The sequence below is a fragment of the Dama dama genome, chromosome 15 (assembly GCF_033118175.1).
Source record: "Dama dama isolate Ldn47 chromosome 15, ASM3311817v1, whole genome shotgun sequence".
NCBI lineage: Eukaryota > Metazoa > Chordata > Mammalia > Artiodactyla > Cervidae > Dama > Dama dama.
This window is the reverse complement of record NC_083695.1, coordinates 97,155,431-97,180,530: the sequence shown is the minus strand read 5'-3', so window position 1 is coordinate 97,180,530 and position 25,100 is coordinate 97,155,431. Positions and strand designations below refer to the sequence as shown.

The 25,100-nt window shown below is 41.4% G+C and overlaps 1 protein-coding gene across 1 annotated transcript; it reads right to left on the bottom strand.

Moving 5' to 3' along the window:
* Positions 1-16,343: 16,343 nt before the first annotated feature.
* On the bottom strand, positions 16,344-17,258 carry LOC133070806 (olfactory receptor 13G1-like). The gene has a single exon (XM_061163202.1). It carries the CDS (start codon positions 17,256-17,258, stop codon positions 16,344-16,346), a length of 915 nt encoding a protein of 304 aa, XP_061019185.1.
* Positions 17,259-25,100: the final 7,842 nt, after the last annotated feature.

The following is a 25,100-nucleotide window of genomic DNA, read 5'->3' as shown; positions in this document are numbered from 1 at the left end:
TTTCTTTATCTCTATTAATTTTGCTGTTGTGGATTCTACTCTGTCTGAAATTACTATAGCTACATTGCTTTCTTTTGATTAGTGTTGTTATTGGATGGTTCTCTCTATCCCTTTAATTTTTTTTCCATTTATTTTTATTATTTGGAGGCTAATTACTTTACAATATTGTAGTGGTTTTTGCCATACATTGACATGAATCAGCCATGGATTTACATGTGTTCCCCATCCTGAACCCCCCTCCCACCTCCCTCCCCATCCCATCCCTCTGGGTCATCCCAGTGCACCAGCCCCGAGCACTTGTCTCATGCATCCAACCTGGACTGGCGATCTGTTTCACACTTGATAATATACATATTTCGGTGCTGTTCTCTCAGATCATCCCCCCTCGCCTTCTCCCATAGAGTCCAAAAATCTGTTCTAATGTTACCCTAATATTGAAACCAGATAAATACATTATAAGACAGGGGAATTATCAAAAACAGAAAAGTCTGAGAAACTGTCACAGTTAAGAGGAGACTAAGGACACATAACTAAAAATAATGTATCCTGGTTGGGATCCTGGAATTGAAAAAAGATATTAAGTTAAAATTAAAGAATCTAATATGCCTATATTCTAGTAACTATAGACAGTAGTTAATAATAGTGTATCAAATTTGTTTATTGCTTGTGACGAATGTACCATATTAATGTTAAATGTTAGTAATATGAGTCTGAGCGTGGGTACACGGGAACACTGTACTACAGCTGACTGCTAAGGGTTTTTTTTTGGCGATGATGAAAACGTTCTATAGAGATGGCTGCATAACTCTGTGAATATGCTAAAAACCACTGAACTGTACACTTGAGCAGGATGAATTTTAGGATATGTGAATTAAATCTCAATAACGCTTTTATAATTTTTTAATAAAAGGAAGCAAATTCATGAACTACACATTTTTACATCATTAAGTTCTATTTTGTTACTTTTATGATATGTTCAAATTACATTAAATTGATGCATGTACACATTAGCAGTACTCCCAGGTGGAGGCTTAATAAATATTTGTTGGGGAGAAAAAAAAAAAAAAACAAAGAACCCACCTGCAATGCAGGAGACCTGGGTTCGATCCCTGGGTTAGGAAGATCCCCTGGAGAAGGGAAAGGCTATCCACTCCAGTATTCTGGCCTGGAGAATTCCATGAACTGTATAGTCCATGGGGGTCATAGAGTCAGACACAACTGAGCGACTTTCACTTCACTTTGCTTCAAATCATAGGCGTCCCAGAAGAAGAAATAAAAAACAAAGGTCATGAAAAAATACTTGAGGACATAATGGTTGAAAACTTCCCTAAAATGGGGAAGGAAAGAGGCACCAGAGAGTCCCAAACAGGATAAACCCAAGGCAAAACACCCCAAGACACATGTTAATCAAACTAACAAAGATCAAACACAAAGAGCAAATATTAAAAGCAACAAATAACCCACAAGGGGATCCCCATAAGGATAACAGCTGATTTTTCAATAGAAACTCTTCAGGCCAGAAGGGAATGGCAGGACATACTTAAAGTGATGAAAGAGAAAAACCTACAACCAAGATTACTCTACTGAGCAAGGATCTCATTCAGATATGAAGGAAAAATCAAAAGGTTTACAGACAAGCAAAAGCTGAGAGAATTCAGCACTACCAAACAAGCTCTTCAACAAATGCTAAAGGATCTTCTCTAGACTGGAAACACAGAAAAGGTTTATAAACTCGAACCCAAAATAACAAAGTAAACGGTAGCGGGATCATATTTATCAATAATTACCTTAAATGTAAATGGGTTAAATGCTCCAACCAAAAGACAAAGTCTGGCCGAATGGATATAAAAACAAGACCCCTATATATGCTGTCTACAACAGACCCACCTCAAGCCTAGGGACACATACAGACTGAAAGTGAGGGGCTGGAAAAAGATATTTCATGTAAATGGAGACCAAAGGAAAGCAGGAGTAGCAATACTCATAGCAGACAAAAATAGACTTTGAAATAAAGACCATGATAAGAGACAAAGAAGGACACTACATAATGATCAAAGGATCAATCCAAGAAGAGATATAACAATTATTAATATACATGCACCCAACATAGGAGCACTCCAATACATAAGGCAAATGCTAACAAGTATGAAGGGGGAAGTTAACAGTAACACAATAATAGTGCAGGACTTTAATATCCACTCACACCTATAGATAGATCAACCAAACAGAAAATTAGCAAGAAAATACAAGCTTTAAATTATATAATGGAACAGTTAGACCTATTTGATATCTACAGAACATTTCACCCAAAAACAATGGATTTCACCCTTTTATCAAGTACACACAGAATATTCTCCAGAATAGATCACATCCTGGGCCATAAATCTAGCCTTGGTAAATTTTTTTTTTGGTAAATTTTTTAAGAATGAAATCATTCCAAGCATCTTTTATGATCACAATGCGGTAAGATTAGATGTCAACTACAGGGGGAAGAAAAACTATTAAAAATACAAACATGTGGAGGTTAAGCAACATACTTCTGAAAAACCAAAAGATCACAGAAGAAATCAAAAAGGAAATCAAAATATGCATAGAAATGATTGAAAATGAAAACACAACACAAACCTATGGGATTCAGTAAAAGCAGTGCTAAGAGGGAGGTTCATGGCAATACAAGCCTACTTCAAGAAACAAGAGAAACATCAAATGAACAACCTAATGTTACACCTAGAACAACTAAAAAAAGGACAGAAGAACTCCACAGTTAGTAGAAGGAAAGAAATCATAAAAATCAGAGCAGAAATAAATGAAAAAGAAATAAAGAAGACTATAGCAAAACTCAACAAAACTAAAAGCTGGTTCTTTGAGAAGATAAATAAAATAGACAAACCATTATCCAGAATACATCAAGCAAAAATGGAAGAAGAATCAAAATCAATAAAATTAGAAATGAGAATGGAGAAATCACAACAGACTACACAGAAATACAAAAGATCATAAGAGACTACTATAAGCAAGTATACGCCAATAAAATGGACAACTTGGAAGAAATGAACAAATTGTCAGAAAAATATAACTTTCCAAAACTGAACCAGGAAGAAATAGAAAGTCTTAACAGACCCATCACAAGCATGGAAATCGAAACTGTAATCAAAAATCTTCCGACAAACAAAAGCCCAGGACCAGATGGCTTCACAGGTGAATTCCACCAAAAATTTAGAGAAGAACTAACACCTATCCTACTCAAATTCTTCCAGAAAATTGCAGAGGAAGGTAAATTCTCAAACTCATTCTGTGAGGCCACCATCACCCTAATAGCAAAAACCAGACAAAAATGCCACAGAAAAAGAAAACTACAGGCCAATATCACTGATTAATATAGATGCATAAATCCTCAACAAAATTCTAGCAAACAGAATCCAATAACATATTAAAAGATTATACATCATGACCAAGTGGACTTCATCTCATGGATGCAAGGATTCTTCAATATTCACAGATCTATGTGATACACCACATTAACAAATTGAAAGATAAAAACCATATGATAATATCAATGGATGCAGAGAAAGCCTTTGACAAAACTCAACACCCATTTATGATAAAAACTCCCCAGAAAGCAAGCACATAAGAAACATACCTTAACATAATAAAACAAATGCACAGCAAACATTATCCTCAATGGTGAAAAATTGAAAGCATTTCCTCTAAAATCAGGAAAAGACAAGGATGCCCACTCTCACCACTACTATTCAACATAGTTTTGAAAGTCCTAGCCACAATAATCAGAGAAGAAAAAGAAATAAAAGGAATCCATATTGGAAAAGAAGAAGGAAAATTCTGTTTGCAGATGGCATGATACTCTACATAGAAAACCCGAAAGATACCACCAGAAAATTACTAGAGCTAATCAGTGAATATATAAAGTTGTGGATATAAAGTTAATACACAGAAATCCTTTGCATTCCTATACACTCACTTCAGTTCAGTCACTCAGTCATGTCTGACTCTTTGTGACCCCATGAACTGCAGCATGCCAGACCTCCCTGTCCATCGCCAACTCCCAGAGTTTACCCAAACTCTTGTCCATTGAGTCGGTGATGCCATCCAACCATCTCATCCTCTGTCATCCCCTTTTCCTCTTGCCTTCAATCTTTCCCAGCATCAGGGTCTTTTCAAATGAGTCAGCTCTTTGCATCAGATGGCCAAAATATTGGAGTTTCAGCTTCAACATCAGTTCTTCCAATGAACACCCAGGACTGATCTCCTTTAGGATGGACTGGTTGGATCTCCTTGCTGTCCAAGGGACTCTCAAGAGTCTTCTCCAACACCACAGTTCAAAAGCATCAATTCTTCAGTGCTCAGCTCTCTTTATGTTCTAACTCTCACATCCATACATGATCACTGGAAAAACCATAGCCTTGATTAGACAGACCTTTGTTGGCAAAGTAATGTCTCTGCTTTTTAATATGCTGTCTATGTAGGTCATAACTTTCCTTCCAAGGAGTAAGTGTCTTTTAATTTCATGGTTGCAGTCACCATCTGCAGTGATTTTGGAGCCCCAAAAAATAAAGTCAGCCACTGTTTCCACTGTTTTCCCATCTATTTGCCATGAAGTGATGGGACCAGATGCCATGATCCTGGTTTTCTGAATGTTGAGCTTTAAGCCAACTTTTTCACTCTCCTCTTTCACTTTCATCAAGAGGCTCTTTAGTTCCTCTTCACTTTCTGCCATAAGGATGGTGTCATCTGCATATCTAAGGTTATTGATATTTCTCCCAGCAGTCTTGATTCCAGCTTGTGCTTCTTCCAGCCCAGCGTTTCTCATGATGTACTCTGCATATAAGTTAAATAAGCAGGGTGACAATATACAGCCTTGATATACTCCTTTTCCTAGTTGGAACCAGTCTGTTGTTCCATGTCCAGTTCTAACTGTTGCTTTTTGACCTGCATACAAATTTCTCAAGAGGCAGGTCAGGTGCTCTGGTATTCCCATCTCATTCAGAATTTTCCACAGTTTGTGGCAATTCACACAGTCAAAGGCTTTGGCATAGTCAATAAAGCAGAAATAGATGTTTTTCTGGAGTTCTCTTGCTTTTTTGATGATCCAGCAGATGTTGGCAATTTGATCTCTGGTTCTTCTGCCTTTTCTAAAACCAATTTGAACATCTGGAAGTTCACGGTTCATGTACTGTTGAAGCCGGGCTTGAAGAATTTTGAGCATTACTTTGCTAATGTGTGAGATGAGTGCAATTGTGCAATAGTTTGAGAATTCTTTGGCATTGCCATTCTTTGGGATTGGAATGAAAACTGACCTTTTCCAGTCCTTTGGCCACTGATGAGTTTTCCAAATTTGCTGACATACTGAGTACAGCATTTTCACAGCATTATCTTTTAGGATTTGAAATAGCTCAACTGGAATTCCAACACCTCCACTACCTTTGTTCAAAGCGATGCTTCCTAAGGCCCACTTGACTTCACATTCCAGGATGTCTGGCTCTAGGTGAGTGATCACACCATCATGATTATCTGGATCATGAAGATCTTTTTTGTACAGTTTTCTGTGTATTCTTGCCACCTCTTCTTAATATCATCTGTTTCTGTTAGGTCCATACCATTTCTGTCCTTTATTGAGCCCATCTTTGCAATGAAATGTCCCTTTGGTATCTCTAATTTTCTTGACGAGATCTCTAGTCTTTCCCATTCTGTTGTTTTCCTCTATTTCTTTGCATTGATCACTGAGGAAGGCTTTCTTATCTCTCGTTGCTATTCTTGGGAACTCTGCATTCAAATGGGCATATCTTTCCTTTTCTCCTTTGCTTTTCACTTCTCTTCTTTTCACAGCTATTTGTAAGGCCTCCTCAGATAGTCATTTTGCTTTTTTGCATTTCTTTTTCTTGGGGATGGTCTTGCTCCCTGTCTCCTGTACAATGTCATGAACTGTTGTCCATAGTTCATCAGGCATTCTGTCTATCAGATTGAGCCCCTTAAATCTATTTCTCACTTCCACTGTATAATCATAAGGGATTTGATTTAGGTCATACCTGAATGGTCTAATGGTTTTCCCCACTTTCTTCAATTTAAGTCTGAATTTGACAATAAGAAATTCATAATCTGAGCCACTAACAATGAAAAATGGAAAGAGAAATTAAGGAAACAATCCCATTCACCATTGCAACAAAAAGAATAAAATACTTAGGAATATATTTACCTAAAGAAGCAAAATACCCATATATAGAAAACTATAAAACCCTGATGAAATAAATCAAAAATGACACAAATAGATGGAGAAATATACCATCTTTGTGGATTGGAAGAATCAATATAGTGAAGATGAGTATACTATCCAAAGCAATCTTCAGATTCAATGCACTCCCTATCAAGCTACCAACAGGATTTTTCACAGAACTAGAACAAATAATGTCACAGTTTGTATGGAAACACATAAAACCTCAAATAGCCAAAGCAATGTTGAAAAGAAGAATGGAATTGGAGGAATCAACCTTCCTGACTTCAGACTACAGTCATTGAAACAGTATGGTATTGGCACAAAGACAGAAATATACATTAATGGAACAAAATAGAAAGCCTAGAGATAAATCCACACACCTATGGGCACCTTATCTTTGATAAAGGAAGCGAAAATATACAATGGAGAAAAGACAATCTCTTTAACAAGTGGTACTGGGAAAACTGGCCAGCCACCTGTAAAAAAATGAAACGAGAATACTTCCTAACAACATACACAAAAATAAGCTCAAAATGGGTTAAAGATCTAAATGTAAGACCAGAAACTATAAAACTCTTAGAGGAAAACATAGGCAGAACACACTGTGACATCAATCATGGCAAGATCCTCTATGACCCACCTCCCAGAGTAATGGAAATAAAAATTAAAAAATGGGACCTAATTAAACTTTAAAACTTTTGCACAGTGAAGGAAACTATAAGCCAGGTAAAAAGGCAGCGTTCAGAATGGGAGAAAATAATATTAAATAAAACCACTGACAAAGAATTAATCTCCTAAATATACAAGAAGCTCTTGCAGCTCAATACCAGAAAAATAAACAACCCAATAAAAAATGGGCCATAGAACTAAACAGGCATTTCTCCAAAGAAGACATACAGCTGGCTAACAAACACATGACAAGATGGTCAACATCACTCATTATCAGAGAAATGCAAGTCAAAACCACAAAGAAATACCATCTCTCGCCAGTCCAAATGGCTGTCATCGAAAAGTCTACAAACAATAAATGCTGGAGAAGACATGGAGAAAAGTGACCCTCTACCACTGTTGGTGGGAATGCAAACTAGTATAGCCATTATGGAGAACAGTGTGGAGATTCCTTTAAAAACTGGAAATAGAACTGCCATATGACCCAGCAATCCCACTGCAGGGCATACACACTTAGGAAACCAGAATTGAAAGAGGCACATATACCCCAATGTTCATTGCAGCACCACTTATAATAGCCAGGACATGGAAGCAACCTAGATGTCCATCAACAGATGAATGGATAAAGAAGTTGTGGTACATATACACAATGGAATATTACTCAGCTATAAAAGAGAACATGTTTGAATCAGTTCTAATGAGGTTGATGAAACTGGAGCCTCTTATACAGAGTGAGGGAGAAGGCAATGGCAACCCACTTCGGTACTCTTGCCTGGAAAATCCCAAGGACGGAGGAGCCTGGTAAGCCAAAGTTCATGGGGTCTCGAAGAGTCAGACATGACTGAGCGACTTCACATTCACTTTTCACTTTCATGTATTGGAGAAGGAAATGGCAACCCACTCCAGTATTCTTGCCTGGAGAATCCCAGGGACAGAGGAGCCTGGTGGGCTGCCGTCTATGGGGTCGCACAGAGTCAAACATGACTGAAGTGACTTAGCAGCAGCAGCAACATACAGAGTGAAGAAAGTCAGAAAGAGAAACACCAATATAGTATATTAATGCATATATATGGAATTTAGAAAGATGGTAATGATAACCCTATATGCAAGACAGCAAGAGACACAGATGTAAAGAACAGACTTTCAGACTATGTTGGAGAAGGTGAGGGTGGGATGATTTGAGAGAGTAGCATTGAAACACGTATATTACCGTATGTAAAATAGATGACCAGTGCAAGTTCGATGCAGGAAGCAGGGCACTCAAAGTCAGTGCTCTGGAACAGCCCAGAGGGATGGCGTGGGGAGAGAGGGGGGTTCAGGATGGGGGGACACATGTGCACTTGTGGCCAATCCATGTCGATGTATGGCAACAACCAACACAATATTGTAAAGTAACTAGCCTCCAATTAAAATAAATGAAAGTTAATTTTAAAAATAACAGTGGGCCAATGAAGAAATCAGAGAAGTAATCAGAAAATACCTTGAGGCATATGAAAATCAAAATGCAACTTTCCCAAAGTAGCTCTAAGAGGGAGGTTTGTGGCAATACAGACCTACATCAAGAAACAAGAAAAAATAAATAAGTAAATAACAATCTTCTATCTAAAAGAATTAGAAAAAAATAACAAAGCCCAAAGTCAGCAGAAGAAAATAAATAATAAAGATCAGAAAGTAATTAAGTAACATAGAACCAAAAAAAAGAAAAGAAAAGAAAAGATCAATAAAACCAAGGGCTGGTTTTTGAAAAGATAAGCAAAATTCATGATTTGAGTCGGGCTCATTAGGGGAAAAGACAAAGGACCCAAATAAGCAAAATAAGAAATGAAACTACAACTTATGTCACAGAGATACAATAAAATCATAAGAGAATTTTATGTACAGTTATATACCAAAACATTAGACAACCTATAAGAAGTGTATATATTCCTAAAAACCATAATTTTCCAAAACTGAATCGGGAAGAAAAAGATAATATGAGCAGACCAATCCCAAGTTATGAAATTGAATATGCAGTCAAAAACTTCCAGCAAACCTTGTCGTTGGGTGGCTTGGCTAGCCAAGTGTGGCCGGAGCTGCCGCCATTTACTAATGCTATGCAAGGAGGGACCTGCATTGACACCTGATGCACACTAGCTGGGTGTCAACCTGCAGCTCTCCTTAGGTGCCAAAGAACAAGAGGAAAAGTGAGGTATTTGACCCCCCCTACACACAGCTCTTACTGCATTTGTTGTAAAAAGTAAATGAGCTCACAAATCTAACAACTGAATGTGTTGATGAATCTATTAAAAGAGTTAATAAAAGAATACAGTCACCGTGGGGCTTCCCTGGTGGCTCAGTTGGTAAAGAATCTGTCTGCAATGTGGGAGACCTAGGTTCGATCCCTGGATTGGGAAGGTCCCCTGGAGGAGAGCATGGCAACCTACTCCAGTATCCTTGCCTGGAGAATCTCCATGGACATATGAGCCTGGCAGGCTACAGGCCATGGGGTCGCAGAGTCAAGAGTCTTCTCCAACACCACAGTTCAAAAGCATCAATTCTTTGGTGCTCAGCTTTGGCACGAATGAAAACAGTGACAGACTTTATCTTCTTGGGATCCAAAATCAATGCAGATGGTGACTGCAGCCATGAAATTAAAAGGTGCTTGCTCCTTGGAAGAAAAGCTATGACAAATCTAGACAGCATACTAAAAAACAGAAACATTACTTTGCCAGCAAAGGTTCATATAATCAAAACTATGGTTTTTCCAGTAATCATGTATGGATGTGAGAATTGGACCATAAAGAAAACTGAGCACTGAAGAGTTGATGCTTTTGAACTGTGGTGTTGGAGAAGACTCTTGAGAGTCCCTTGGACAGCAAGGAGATCCAACCAGTCCATCCTAAAGGAAATCAATCCTGAATATTCATTGGAAGAACTGATGCTGAAGATGAAGCTTCAACACTTTGGCCATCTGATGCAAAGAACTGACTCATTTGAAAAGACCCTGAAGCTGGGAAAGATTAAAGGCAGGAGAAGGGGATGACAGAGGATGAGATGGTTGGATGGCATCACCAACTCAATGGACATGAGTTTGAGCAAACTCTGGGAGTTGGTGATGGACAGGGGAGCCTGGTGTGCTGCAGTCCATGGGGTCACAAGGAGTTGGACATGACTGAGTGACTGAACTGAATTGAACTGTTTCCATTTTTCCTCCATCTATTTGTCATGAAGTGATTGGACCAATGCCATGATTTTCATTTTTTGAATATTGAGTTTTAAACCAGCTTTTTCACTTTCCTCTTTCACCTTCATCAAGAGGCTTGTTAGTTCTTCACTTTCTGCCATAAGGATGGTGTCATCTGCATATCTGAGGTTATTAATATTTCTCCCCACAATCTTGATTTCAGCTTGTGTTTTATCCAGTCCAGCATTTTGCATGATGTACTCTGCATATAAGTTTAATAAGCAGGGTGACAATATACAGCCTTATTATACTCCCTTCCCAATTTTGAACCAGTCCATTATTCCATGTTTGGTTCTAACTGTTGCTTCTTGACCAGCATACAGGTTTCCCAGGAGGCAGGTAAGGTGGTCTGGTATTCCCATCTCTTTAAGAATTTTCCACAATTTGGAAGATGGTTATTTTGAGGTTCTAGCCTGCCATCTTCTAGGTCTGCTGGCTCCCCAGTAAAGTCTCTTCCTTGCCTCAACACCTCCTCTCTAGGATTCATTGGCCTATCATGAGGCAAGCAGAGCGAGCTTGAACTAGGTAACAATTTGGTTTAGCCAGCCAGGAGCCTTGCTGCTTGTAGCTAGCCAGCCCCAATCAGGGAATATTGGGGCAGGACCCTAGCAGCTCCCAGGACCATTTGTTGTCCTGAGAATCTTTCCTTCAAGATTCCCTGAAGTGGCACCAGCTTCCCCCAGCCCTTAGCAGTTGAGACAAGGAACCAACAAACTTCTAGAGTTGACAGACTCAATTATGTTTGGAGGGTAAGTCTACCCAATTTGACAGCTGGTTCAGCCAGTTTGCTTGTTTTATGTGTCCTTTTGTGTTGAGAGCTAACAGGCTCGATCTTGCAGGGTAAGTCGCTCTGGTGTGCACACCGGGAATATTTCTCCCCTTCAATCTGGTCTTTTCCTTTATGGGATAAGCCAATTTGGTTGGGTAACCATCTGCAGAGGGGAGGTGCTGTTAGACTGTACCCTGAACCAGTTCATTGGGAACTAGTCCTCATACAGCAAGTTCACCCTAGTTGAAATTAGCTCATTTGAAGGGTAATTTTATTTACCTGATTTGGGAACTGGTCCAGTTGCGACTTCCCTTGTAGCTCAGTCAGTAGAGAATTTGCCTGCAATGCAGCAGACCTGGGTCCAATTCCTGGGTCAGGAAGATCCCCTGGAGAAGGAACTGGCAACCCACTCTAGTATTCTTGCCTGGAGAATCCCCATGGACAGAGGAGACTGGCAGGCTACAGTCCAAGGGGTTGCAAGAGTCGGACACGACTTAGCAACTAAACCACCACCACCACCAGTTGGAACCAGTTCACTTGGGAGCTAGTTCTTATGGGAGTGGGTACCCTAGTTGGAGTCAGTTCATTTGTTTTACAAGGATAAATTTATTTACCCTGTCTGGGAATTGATTTGTCTGAATGCATCAATACTGGAAGCTGTGCAATTTTTTGTTGGAAGAATTTTCCACAGTTTGTTGTGACCCACACAGTCAAAGGCTTTAGTGTAGTCAATGAAGCAGAAGTAGATGCTTTTCTGGAATTCTCTTATTTTTGCTACTATCCAACAGATGTTGACAATTTGATCTCCGGTAATGTAATGAAGTACTATCAGCTATAATAACCCTGATTTAAAAAATAATTTTGAAGTGCATTAGATAGGCAGAACTTGTTAATTTTATAACTGGAATTTAGTATCCTTTGACAATAACTCTTTAACCTTACCCCCACCCCTAGCCCCTGTTAACTGCCACCCTACTGTCTATTTCTGAGTTTGAGTTTTTAGATTCCACCTATAAAAGAGATCATACAGTATTTATCTTTCTCTATCTGAATAACTCAGCCAAACGTCACAAATAGCAGATGTCAGCTTTTCATAGGGCTGAATAGTATTTTATATATATATATATATATATAATTATTATAAACTATATGTTATATATATATATATATATATATATATATATATATATATATATATATATATATATATATATATAAAACTGCAGTGTGGATAGGAATGTGGATCTCTCAAGATCCTGATTCAATTCCTTTTGATATATATATGCAGGAGGAAGACTGTTGGATCATGTGTGCTTATGCTCAGTTGTGTCCAATTCTTTGTGACTGCATGGACTGACTGTATCCCGCCAGGCTCCTCTGTCCATGGGATTCTCCAGGCACGAATACTGGAGTGGGTTGCCATTTCCCTCTCCATTTTGGATTATAATGTAGCTCTATTTTTAATTTTTTCAGGAACTTCCATACTGTTCTCCATAGTAGCTGCACCAGTTACATTCCCACCAACAGTGCACAAGGATTCCCTTTTCTCCATACCTACACTGTGACCTTATGAAGAGCTGTAGGTGCCCTATACTTAGCTGAAAACTGAGTTTAAATAGGAAAAATCTTTATAATGACTCCATTCTTACAGTTTATTTCTACCCAGTTTTGCCTATTTTAGGTCACTTTGGGGTGCTAAAAACAGTTGTGGCATTTAAAAACATTTATTCTGGAGATTATAATTGTTATCTGCTTGAAGGCTAGTCTGATACAATCTAATTAAAGATTATCAAACTAGGAAAAAATCCATTGCCTCTTTTTTAATTTCAGTATTTAAAAACATTATTTATTATGCATAGATTTTATTTTGAAGTAAAGAAAGAACAAGGGAACTTTCTGAGAATTTGAATGTCAGGCTTGAGGAAAGACAGAAGGCCAACACTTGCAGGATAATGCCTAAGGTGCTAGTGGGCACACTGACATCTTCATACACACACCAATAATGAATACAGTCCCTCCCAAATGAATTGATCTGGAAAAACCTGGAATGACATGTAAAGAATTCTAAGCTGTGAGAAACAGTTTTCATAAAACAACAAATACAAAGTGATACCCTATTTTTTATTGAAGTACAGTTGTGTTAGTTTGGGGTGTATAACAAAGTAATTCTTTTATATATATGCATATTTTTTTTCAGATTCTTTTTCCTTATAGGCTATTACAAAATATTGAGTAGAGTTCCCTGTGCTATAATACAGTAGGTCCTTGTTGGTTATCTATTTTATATATAGTAGAGCATATCTCAGCAGTGGCCACAGGACTGGAAAAGGTCAGTTTTCATTCCAACCCCTAAGAAAGGCAATCCCAAAGAATGCTCAAACTACCACACAACTGCACTCATCTCACATGCTAGTAAAGTAATGCTCAAAATTCCCCAAACCAAGCTTCAGCAATATGTGAACCGTGAACTTCCAGATGTTCAAGTTGTTTTTAGAAAAGGCAGAGGAGACCAGGAGGGAACTAAGATGGCAGAGGAATAGGACGGGGAGACCACTTTCTCCCCTACAAATTCATCGAAAGAACATTTGAACGCTGAGCAAACTCCACAAAACAACTTCTGATCGTTAGCAGAGGACATCAGACACCCAGAAAAGTAGCCCATTGTCTTCAAAAGGAGGCAGATCTCAGTTACCCCAAGTCTGAGGCTGTGTCCTGAATGGCAGTATATTCCCAGTGCCTAGTATACAGCATGACACACAGCAGGTACCCATCAAGTCCTACGGAGCTCAGTGATGGCTGCAACAGTTAGAACTGGACATGGAACAACGGACTGGTTCCAAATAGGAAAAGGAGTATATCAAGGCTGTATATTGTCACCCTGTTTATTTAACTTATATGCAGACTACATCATGAGAAACACTGGGCTGGAAGAAGCACAAGCTGGAATCAAGATTGCCGGGAGAAATATCAATAACCTCAGATATGCAGATGACACCACCCTTATGGCAGAAAGTGAAGAGGAACTAAAAAGCCTCTTGATGAAAGTGAAAGAGGAGAGTGAAAAAGTTGGCTTAAAGCTCAACATTCAGAAAACCAAGACCATGGCATCTGGTCCCATCACTTCATGGGAAATAGATGGGGAGACAGTGGAAACAGTGGCTGACTTTATTTTGGGGGGCTCCAAAATCACTGTAGATAGTGACTGCAGCCATTAAATTAAAAGACACTTACTCCTTGGAAGGAAAATTATTACCACCTAGATAGCATATTAAAAAGAAGAGACATTACTTTGCTAACAAAGGTCTGTCTAATCAAGGCTATGGTTTTTCCAGTGATCATGTATGGATGTGAGAGTTGGACTGTGAAGAAAGCTGAGTGCCGAAGAATTGATGCTTTTGAACTGTGGTGTTGGAGAAGACTCTTGAGAGTCCCTTGGACAGCAAAGAGATCCAACCAGTCCATCCTAAAGGAGATCAGTCCTGGGTGTTCATTGGAAGGACTGATGCTGAGCCTGAAACTCCAATACTTTGGCCACCTCTTACGAAGAGCTGACTCATTGGAAAAGACCCTGATGCTGGGAGGGATTGGGGGCAGGAGGAGAAGGGGACAACAGAGGATGAGATGGCTGGATGGCATCACCGACTTGATGGACATGAGTTTGAGTAAACTCCGGGAGTTGGTGATGGACAGGGAGACCTGGCGTGCTGTGATTCATGGGGTCGCAAAGAGTCAAACATGACTGAGTGACTGAACTGAACTGAGAGCATATCTGTTAATCCCGAACTCCTAATTTATCTCCCCCATTCCCCTTTTATTACCTGTATATGTGTAGAAGTACAAACGAAAAAATACTGTTTATATCAGAATGTTACAGGTAGCTAACTCTCAATAGGATAACAAGGGTTTTACTTTCATATATTCTCCTTTCAAATGTCTTATTTCCTAGTTTATTAGCATAGAATCCATTTGTAGTTAAAAGAAACCCCATTATCCTCTTCAGGGAATTCCCATGGCACAAAGAGCAGCAGAGACCAGGAGTCCATATGAGCTAGGAATCTGAGCCTCATGGGGGCTACCTTTGCTGGGCTCTTCCCTGGGGGATCTGGACACGTATTTCAGTGCAGTGCCTCCCCCAACATGGAGGTGGAGACAGGCACCTCTCATGCAGATTCTGGCTTCAGGGTGCATGTCTGGAAGCACTTCCTGCAGCCTTGCTTACCCTAAGGTCACAGCAGCACGGATGGAGGTCAAACCACACGGTGTGGTACCAACAACTCTCAACACTCTGCTGACCAACACCTCCCACTCCCACCCCCACCCCCTCCACACACACACATCGTGTCCTGTGTAAACTTGGACGCTCCAGGATTGTATTGAGAATTCTGCCACTGGCCACCATTTCAGTGACACTTCCCAATTTCCACAGGTTTCATAAATCTCACAACCATGAAGCTTATTTCTGATTAGGAAAATAAAAAGAATGGTGATCATTCACTGACTAACCATGTCACAAAAATGTCTCTACCAAGTCTTTCCAAAACTAAGTCTGATGGTCTCATTGGTAGAAATCACCCCTGTATCTTTCATTCTTTCTGCAGTCAGTGGTATTTACAGGGTGCCTGTCTTGCACATGGTGCACATTGCTTCCAGAATGAGCCAATTTAGAGGAACAACCGCTGGTTCAAGTGTAAGAAGGGGACCTTGTCATTGTCCTCAAAGTGTTTACAGCCTTCAGGAGACAGACAAGCACCATAGCAGGGGAAGATTTGCTCAGAGGAGACAGCCCCCAGGGAACCAAGAACACCTTTCCCTCAAAAGGCCCCTTCTGTCCCCGTCCCTTCAAGCCACACAGGTTCCCCACGCCCCTCCCCCCAGCCCTGTGAAGTTAAATCACAAGGGGACAGAAAGGGCTCACCCATGAAGAGCCCCTCTTACCTAGCATCTCCCTGGGTCCCAAACCCTCCTGAGCCCAATCTTCCTGCAGCCCTGTTCTGAAGGGAAGGACAGCTGAGTTTGTGGTGGAGGGGGAAGAAAAGGAAACAGCCTGGCCACTTTCTACACTGATGCCAGTAACATCTTTACATCATAGACTTGAAAAAGCCTTGCCAAAATATTCTCCTAAAAAGCACTCACATTGGAAGAAGTTGCTATAGAAGGGCTGAAGAAAGGGCCAGGCGCAGCTGGTGATCTACTACATGCTTCTTGGGTCATGAAACTGTCATAAGTCATCCCAGGATTCACCAGAGAAGGACAGGGTGAGACTAGGAGGTTAAGGGGCTTCCTGAAAGCAGAGGAGAGATGCCCAGAGCTGGTCCCACGGTCACTATACAGTGCAGTAGGGTGTGACCTTAGGAAGCAGGATGGGGCTCTTCCAGACAACAGCCATGTCCCAGTTTAGGGAAAGCCACACTGGGGCCCACCCTCCAGGCACAAGGACCTTGCGGGGCGCGACCTCAGCAGCAGGACAGCAGCCTCCTGGGCGCCGCCTTGACCTCCACGTTTCTCAGCGAGTAGATGAGGGGGTTCAGGGAGGGGGCCACGGAAGTGTAGATCACCGACACCAGCTTGTCCTTGTCCAGTGAGTAGCTGGACGCAGGGCGGATGTAAGTGTAGATGACGGTGGAGCAGCACAAGGTGACCACCAGGAGGCGGGAGGAGCAGGTGGAGAAGGCGCGCCGCTTGCCCGCCGCCGAGCGCACGCGCAGGATGCTGGCGACGATGGAGCAGCAGGAGAGCGCGATCACCGAGAAGTTCCCCACCGCCAGGAAGATGTCTGCAGTGAAGGCCATGGTTTCATTCAGCTGGGTCGGGGCGCAGGAGAGCTTCAGCAGAGGGGGGATCTCACAGAAGAAGTGCTCCACCACGTTGGAGCGGCAGAAGGGCAGGCGAAGCAAGAGACTTGTGTTCACGCTGGTGTTGATCAGGCTGACTGTCCACACCACTCCAGCCAAGAGCGCGCACACCCGGGGGCCCATGAGGGCGCCGTAGTGCAGGGGCCGGCAGATGGCCACGTAGCGGTCATAGGCCATGGCCGAGAAGAGCAGCAGCTCAGCCCCCATGGACCACGTGAAGCAGAAGAGCTGGGCCATGCAGCCCCCATAGGAGATGGTCTTGCTGGCCACCATGCCCACCAGAAGCTCAGGCAGGATCGTGGACGTGCAGAGAATGTCCACCACAGCCAGGTTGACCAGGAAGAAGTACATGGGGGTGTGCAGGGCTGGACTGGAGCTGATGACCACCACAATGAGCAGGTTTCCAGAGAGGGCCACTGTGTACAGAAGCAGGAAGCTGAAAAAGAGCAGCGTTCGCAGCCCAGGTGTTTCTGAGAATCCCAGAATGAAGAAGTCGGTGACCAGCGTCTGGTTCATCACAGCCCTGGAGGGTGCCAGCATGGTCCCTCTGAGACCGTGGGCACTGCTCTGACTCAGGCTGTAGAGAAAGAGTTTGAACTTGTTCTGAGTGCTCCCTTGTGCAATTGTGTGCATGACCCACTTAAAAAGAGGATTTTAAAACTTATTTTGGTAATAAAAATGGAACTTTGCACTCCTGATAACTGTGGGCCCCTGGGAACTTTCAGTGAGAGCGACTGCCCCCCGAGGTGTGGAGAGGCTCAAATCCCCACCCCTCTCTGCCGGTGCAGGACTGGGATGGCCACTCACATGAATTCCCAGGCTCTGATTCCTGGTCAGTGTGCAAGCACTGGGCTTCCCCAGCTTCATGGAGTACATGTGGGGTGGGGTTGGGGTGGACTTCCAGGGGAACCCTGGGGAGGGGGCTTCTGACCTCTGTCTCCTATTTGAAAATCTGTATTTACAGCCACTCATACACTCAGACAGTGTCTGGGAACAGAGGAGGAACAGCGAGAAAAATAACCTGCTGTTGGAAAGAACCTCTTTCCCAAATCCCCATTCTCCTGGACTCACTACATCCAGCCAGTGCTGACGGAGCTCAACCAAGAGTCTTCACACCACTGTCCAGCGACTTGCGAGTGGTCACTGGAAAGCCAGGGGTCAGAATGGAACTAGACCCTGATTCAACACCAGATTCTCTGCTGCCAGCCCCTGCACAGCCCACAACATGGAGCACCGCCCCCCTCTGCCCACCAAATCAGAGACAAATCACCACCAAAATGCTTCACCTGAATCAAAAAAAACTCCCCAGATAATCCCAAAATAGTGGAAACTCAGGCCCATGCATGCCAGCTTCCAAATGGAGATGCAAGTGCAGATGTCCTGGCTCTCTGAAAACCAAGATTCTGTGGGACTCTGCTGATTTCAAACTAGTGCTTCTTGAAATTATTTCACCACTTAGATCATAGCACTGTAATTAAGAAGGAAGATTGTCTGCATAAAGCTGGTGACCAACAAACTACTTCATGGTGTTGGCTAAGACCTGGCCTTCCTGTGCCCAACTGCTTTAAAGCCAATATCTGAAGGTTAGGGCTTTCACTAAGTTCTACAGAGACAGGTCCCTGTGAGGAGTGGCCTGAGAATGACACCCAGACCACCAAATTAAATGTGTTCACTGGTGTGGAAAGCGGTGACAGTTTTCAACCAACCATCTCTTATATGAAAGGAGAGAAAGAAACACAAAGATAGGAAGAGAGAGAAAGAGATTTTAGATCATATTTTGTGCACAAAATATGTGCTTTTTACTGAACTTTCTCAAATATGACAGCCAAAGTGGTCTCATGGCTCTTAGTCACAGGAAAATATAATCATCCAGCCAAATCAGAACATTGTTTTTCATCTATATGACACATCATGCATACAATACACATTCAATTATAGTATGTGCTTACAAAAGATGGAAAATATCTTTCTGGAATTTCTGATATCCTCTCAAGAAACTTCCTTCTCTGTCCTAAGAAAAAAATTTTGAAGAATTCTCAGCAGTCATTAGGAGATAGAAATGATTTTTAAAAAAATACAGTGGATTCACCTGGTATAAAGAGTAGAGCCCATCAGAAATTTGTGACCAAGGCTAGAGAAGCCCTATATTGTCTAATGTCAGCAGAGACATGACTCACGGTTCATGCTCAAGGGCCCTGAGGGGCCAATTAGCACAGAACCTGCTCTCCTTCACTAGGCAAAACCTACCATGGATTCAGGACTCTCTGGAGAAGCTGACCAGCACCGTGGGGACAGATCTAATCACCACCAAGTGAGAACTGAGGTCACCCTTGGAAGCTGCTGGGACATGGACTGGTGCCCAGAAGTGTTCACCCAGGGACGGTTGGCCAGCAGCAGCAGCATGAGCAGCTGCAGGATGTGCAGAGCTGACATATCAGACAATAAGACGGTGGTGGCACCAGTCAGTCTGCCCATCATTTCTGCTGAGGGCAGACACTGACCTCCCATCCCAAGAAGGAAGCACAAAGAAGTCATGGCTAACCCCTCAGGTGGTCACTGGCCCAGGGCTCTTACTGGTCGTCTCCAGATTTCAGCATCTTCGAGTGCTAATGGCCACATGGCCAATGCCACTGGCGACATTGCCCTCAGTGTCTGCTCTTTCACTGCTGCCTTCCTCACACAACCAGCAAGTGCAGATTTCACCCCATCATGGCTACAACTCCTCTTAACAATTACTTGACATGAGGGTGAAAGGGAAGCTGCCCTGTGCTGTGCAAACTACACCTTGTCTAGAGTAACCCATGGCTACGGGCTTCCCTGCTCATGCATTGTATTAATTGTACAGCTGGGGACATCAGTCCCCAAGAACATTAAATATGGAATCACTGGTGACTGGTCAGCAGGTCTTCTTAGACTCATCCTGCTGATCTTGCCTGGATAACTTCAATTCCTAGTTTTGATCTAATCAATGATCCACCCATTCACCCTGACTCAGCACAGGGGTTTTATGTCTTCATTCTCCATTCTATGTTTTCAGAAAAGGGGTCAGCTTCTAACTTAGGGTGGTAGTAGAGAGTCAATATGCTACCACTGTTGTTGTTCAATCACTCAGTTATATCAGGCTCTTTGTGACCCCATTGACTGCACCATGCCAAGCTTCCCTGTCTATCATCATCTCCCAGAGCTTGCTCAAACTCCATTGAGTTGGTGATGCCATCCAACCATCTAATCCTCTGTTGTCCCCTTCTCCTCTTGGCTTCAATCTTCCCAGCATCAGGGTCTTTTCAAATGAGTCAGTTCTTCACATCAGGTGGCCAAAATACTTGAGCTTCAGCTTCAGCATCAGTCCTTGCAATGATATTCAGGGTTGATTTCCTTTAGGATGGACTGTTTGGATCTTTTTGCAGTCCGAGAGACTCTCAAAAGTCTTCTCCGGTACCATAGTTCAAAAGCATCAATTCTTCAGTGTTCAGCCTTCTTTATGGTCCAACTCTCACATCTGTACATGACTACTGGAAAAACCATAGCTTGACTAGACAGACCTTTGTTGGCAAAGTGATGTCTCTGCTTTTTAATTTTCTGTCTAGGTTTCTCATAGTTTTTCTTCCAAGGAGCAAGCATCTTTTAATTTCATGGCTGCAGTCACCATCTGCAGTGATTTTGGAGCTCAAGAAAATAAAGTCCTTCAGTTTCCATTGTTTCCCCCATCTACTTGCCATGAAGGGATGGGACCAGGTGCCCTGATCTTTGTTTTTTGAATGCTGAGTTTTAAGTCAACTTTTTCACTCTCCTCTCTCACCTTCTTCAAGAGGCTCTTTAGTTCCTGTTTGCTTTCTGCCATAAAGGTGGTGTCATCTGCATATCTGAGGTTATTGATATTTCTCCTGGCAATCTTGATTCCAGCTTGTGCTTCATCCAGCCTAGCATTTAGCATGACATACTCTGCATATAAGTTAAATAAGCAGGGTGACAACATACAGCCTTGACGTACTCTTTTCTTCCCAATTTTGAACCAGTTCATTGTTACACGTTCAATTCTAACTGTTGCTTCTTCATCTGCATACAGGTTTCTCAGGAGGCAGGTAAGGTAGTCTGGTATTTCTATCTCTTTAAGAATTTTCCACAGTTTGTTGTGATCTACATAGTCAGATAGTCAGAGGCTTTAACATAGTGAATGAAGCAGAAGTAGATCTTTTTTCTGGAATTCTCTTGCTTTGTCTATGATCCAGTGGATGTTGGCTATTTGATCTCTGGTTCCTACGTCTTTTCTAAAACCAGCTTGTATTCTGGAAGTTCTCAGTTCACATACTGTTGAAGTCTAGCTTTGAGGATTTTGAGCATTATTTTGTTAGCATGTAAAATGAGTGCAATTATGTGGTAGTTTGAACATTCTTTGGCATTAGAATGGAAACTGACCTTTTCCAGTTTTGTGGCCACTGCTGAGGACTACCTTTACTTATGTTTGATAAATAAAAGTATATACTTTGTACAACATGGGTTTTTTAGGGTGTACAACATGATTTGATATGTGTAAGCTGTGAAATGATTACCACAGTAAAGTTAAATAACACATTCATAATCTCACAAAGTTGCTTTTTAAGAATGCTTAATGTTTACTCTCTTAGTAAATATCGAGTATACAGCATGGCATTATTAACTCTCAACTCCGTGCAGTGGATTCCATCCTGAGAACTTACTGGTCTCATGACTGAGAGTTTGCACTGTTTGATCCCCATGTCCCTGTTTCCCACACTCCCAAGCTCCAAGCAAGCACCACTCTACTGTTTCTATGTGATCAGCTTGTTAGGCCCCACAATACAAGCAGTACCGTACAGTACTTGTCATTTTGTCCACCACATCTCACTGGGCATGGTGTCCTCCAGGTCCATCCACGTTGTCACAAATGGCAGGGTGATATTTGTAACTGTTTGATGGAATCTTTAGTATTTTCTAGCGTAAGCTCATGCCATCTGCAAATACAGATAGTTTTACTTTTTTCTTTCTGATTTGGATACTTCTTTTTTTGCCTCTTTGCCCTGCCTAGGACTTCCAGTACTGTGGTGAATCAAAGTGGTGAGAGTGGGCATCCTTGTCTTATCCCTCATCTAGAGGAAAATGTTTCATTCACCATTGAGGATGTTAGCTGTGGGACTGTCATATATGGCCTTCATTATGTTGAGGTACCTTCTTTCTATACCTGATGCTTGGCAGGTTTTATCCTGAAGGATGTTTTATTCTGTCAAATATTTTCTCAGCATCTATTGAGATGATCATATGGTTTTTATCCTTTATTCTATCAATGTGGTGAATCATATTGATTGATTCTCATATGTTGAACTATCCTTGCATCACAGGGATAAAACACCACTGATTATACCTCTTAATGTGCTGTTGAGTTGGTTTACTAACATTTTGTTAAGACTTTTGCATCTATGTTCATCAAGGATATTTGCCTGGAATTCTTTTCTCATAGTGTCCTTGTCTGACTTTGGTAACAGGGTAGTGCTGGCCTGGTAAAATGAGTTTACAAGTGTTTCCTCCTCTTCATATTTTTATTAGAGTTTGAAAGTGACAGGGTTAACAGGTAGGAAGGCGAGAGGTCCCCAGGGGACAGGAGGAAATAAACTGCAAGTGGCAGACATTCTTTTCTCAAACCTTAGGCTGATAACGGCTCAACAAACCAGTATTCGTGTGAGTTGTTTTATGGCCGGAGATGACACACCTTTGCCATCCTATCTCAAACATGTGTATTGTGGGAGAGGGCCTGGTGAGACTCCCTCAGCCTCGAGGTGTTTCCCTTGTCTGATTAGCAGCCATCGAACACACATAAAATGCCTTGCTAAAAACTAGCAAGCGGGAACTCTTTCTGCCCCTTTCTGATGTCTATGTCAGACGCTTTCTCTACCTCTTTTTATACTTTAATAAAACTTTGCTACAGAAAAGCTCTGAGTGATCAAGCCTCATCTCTGGCCCCAGATCCAGAGGCCACGAATCCTAGTGTTGTTCACGGCTCACAGCAGCAACCTTTCAAAAGGACTGGTGTTGATCCTTCAATATTTTGTAGAATTCACCCATGAAATCATTTGGTCCTGGGCTTTTCTTTGTTAGGAGGTTTTTCTACTATTACTATTAATTATTACTGCATTAATCTCCTTACTCACTAGTTTTGTTCAGATTATGTATTTCTGATCAGTCTTGATAGGTGATTAGGTTTATAGAAATTTATTCATTTCTTCTATGTGATCCAATGGGGGAGGGTATAATTGTTTACAGTATTTCTGTATGACTGTCTATCATAGTATTTCCTATGACTGACTGATCTGAGGGTTATCACTTCATCTTGTTTATTGTTTCCTGTGCTGTGCAAAAGCTTTTATTTTTTTATTTTTTGTGTGTTTTAAAAAACAATATTGTTTTATTACTAACAGGAGTGGCCTGCCTGGGTAGGTGGGTGTGCTGGGCTCAGGGTATGTGGGGGGTGTGAAGAGCAGATAGCTGAGAGGCTGGAAAGAAAGGGAGTGGGTCTGGAGGCTAGGCCCACAGGTTCCTCCAGTTTACTTCGGGCCAGAGGCGGACTTAATAAAGGATTCATGGCAAGCAATGGCCAGGCCGCCAATAAGATTAAGAAATTCTTGGAAATCTAGCTGCCCATCAGACTTGAGGTCCAATCTCTTCATCATGCAGTCAAGGACACCAGGGTCCTTCTGGTTCTTTGTGAAGGCACCCAGCTCTGTATTCATGAAGATTAGGAACTCGGCCTTGAAGATTTTGCTGTTGTTACCGTCCCTTCCAGCATGCTTTTGGAAAACAGCAATCAGAGACTCGATGCACCGGTCAGTCTCCGTAGGGCTGGATAGTTTTGCCATGTCGGAGAGGAGCGAGGCGCGCGGATGCGAGCGGGGGTGTGCAAAAGCTTTTAAATTTAACTAAATTCCATTTGTGTGTTTTTGTTTTTATTTTCATTACTCTAGGAGGTGGATCAAAAAAGATTTTTATGTCAGAGAGTGTTCTACCTGTTTTCCTCTAAGAGTTTTATAGTTTCTGGCCTTAGATTTATATCTTTAATTCATTTTGAGTTTATTTTTGTGCATGGTGTTAGGGAGTGTTCTAATTTCATTCTTTTACTGTAGCTGTCCCGTTTTCCTAGCACTATTTATTGAAGAGGCTGTCTTTTCTTCATTGTATAGTCTTGCTTCCTTTGTTGTAGATTAATTGACCATAGGTGTGTGGGTTTATCTCTGGACGTTCTATCCTGTTCCATTGATTTATAGTTCTGTTTTTGTGCCAGCACCATACTGTTTTGATGACTGTAGCTTTTTAGTATAGTCTGAAGTAAAGGAGCTGATTCTCCCAGCTCCATTTTTCTTTTTCAAGATTGCTTTGACTATTCAGGATCTTCTGTATTTCCATACAAATTGTAACAATTTTTTTTATCTAATTCTGTGAAAGACTACCATTGGTAATTTAATGGTAATTGCATTGAATCTGTTGCTTGCTTTGGGTAGTATAATCATTTTGGTAATACTGATTTTTCCAAACCAAGAACTATTTCTGTCATCTTTGATTTCTTTCATCAGTATCTTATAGTTTTCTGAGTACAGGTCTTTTACCTGCTTGGGTAGGTTTATTCCTAGGTATTTTATACATTTTGATGTGATGGTAAGTGGAATTGTTTCCTTCATTTCTCTTTCTGTTCTTTTTCTGTTAGTGTATAGGAATGTAAGAGATTTCTGTGAATTAATTTTGTATCCTGCAACCTGAATCAAATTCATTTATAAGCTCTAGTAGTTTTCTGGTAGCATCCTTAGGATTTTCTATCTATATTATCACATCATCTACAAACAGTGACAGTTTTTACTTCTTCCTTTCCAATTTGTATTGCTTTTATTTTTTTTTATTCTCCAATTGCCATGGCTAGGACTTCCAAAACTATGTCGAATACAAGTGGTGAGAGTGGACATCCTTGTTTTGTTCTTAATCTTTGAGGAAATGTTTTATGGTTTTCATTATTGAAAATTCCCATTTCTTTGAGGTCAGTTTCTGAATTTTTACTATCTTCCTTTTGTGGTGTCATGTTTGCTCTATTATTCATGTTCTGTTTAGCCTTGAATTGCTCTCTGTGCATTCAAAGGAGCAAACACCTCTTCCAGTCTTTAAGGACTAATTTTGGCAGCTAAAAAACTTCTTTTAGGTCCCTGGGCTGATGGGACTGTTTGTGGGAACTCAGCTGAGTGGGTTGGAGCCCAGTCAAATGTTTACTAGTGAGTCCACAGTAGGGTTTGCAGATGGAAGTCCCATTAACAGGGTCTCTCTCCTAGGTGGGTGTGAATTCTGTCTGGTCTTTGAGTTGACAGCACT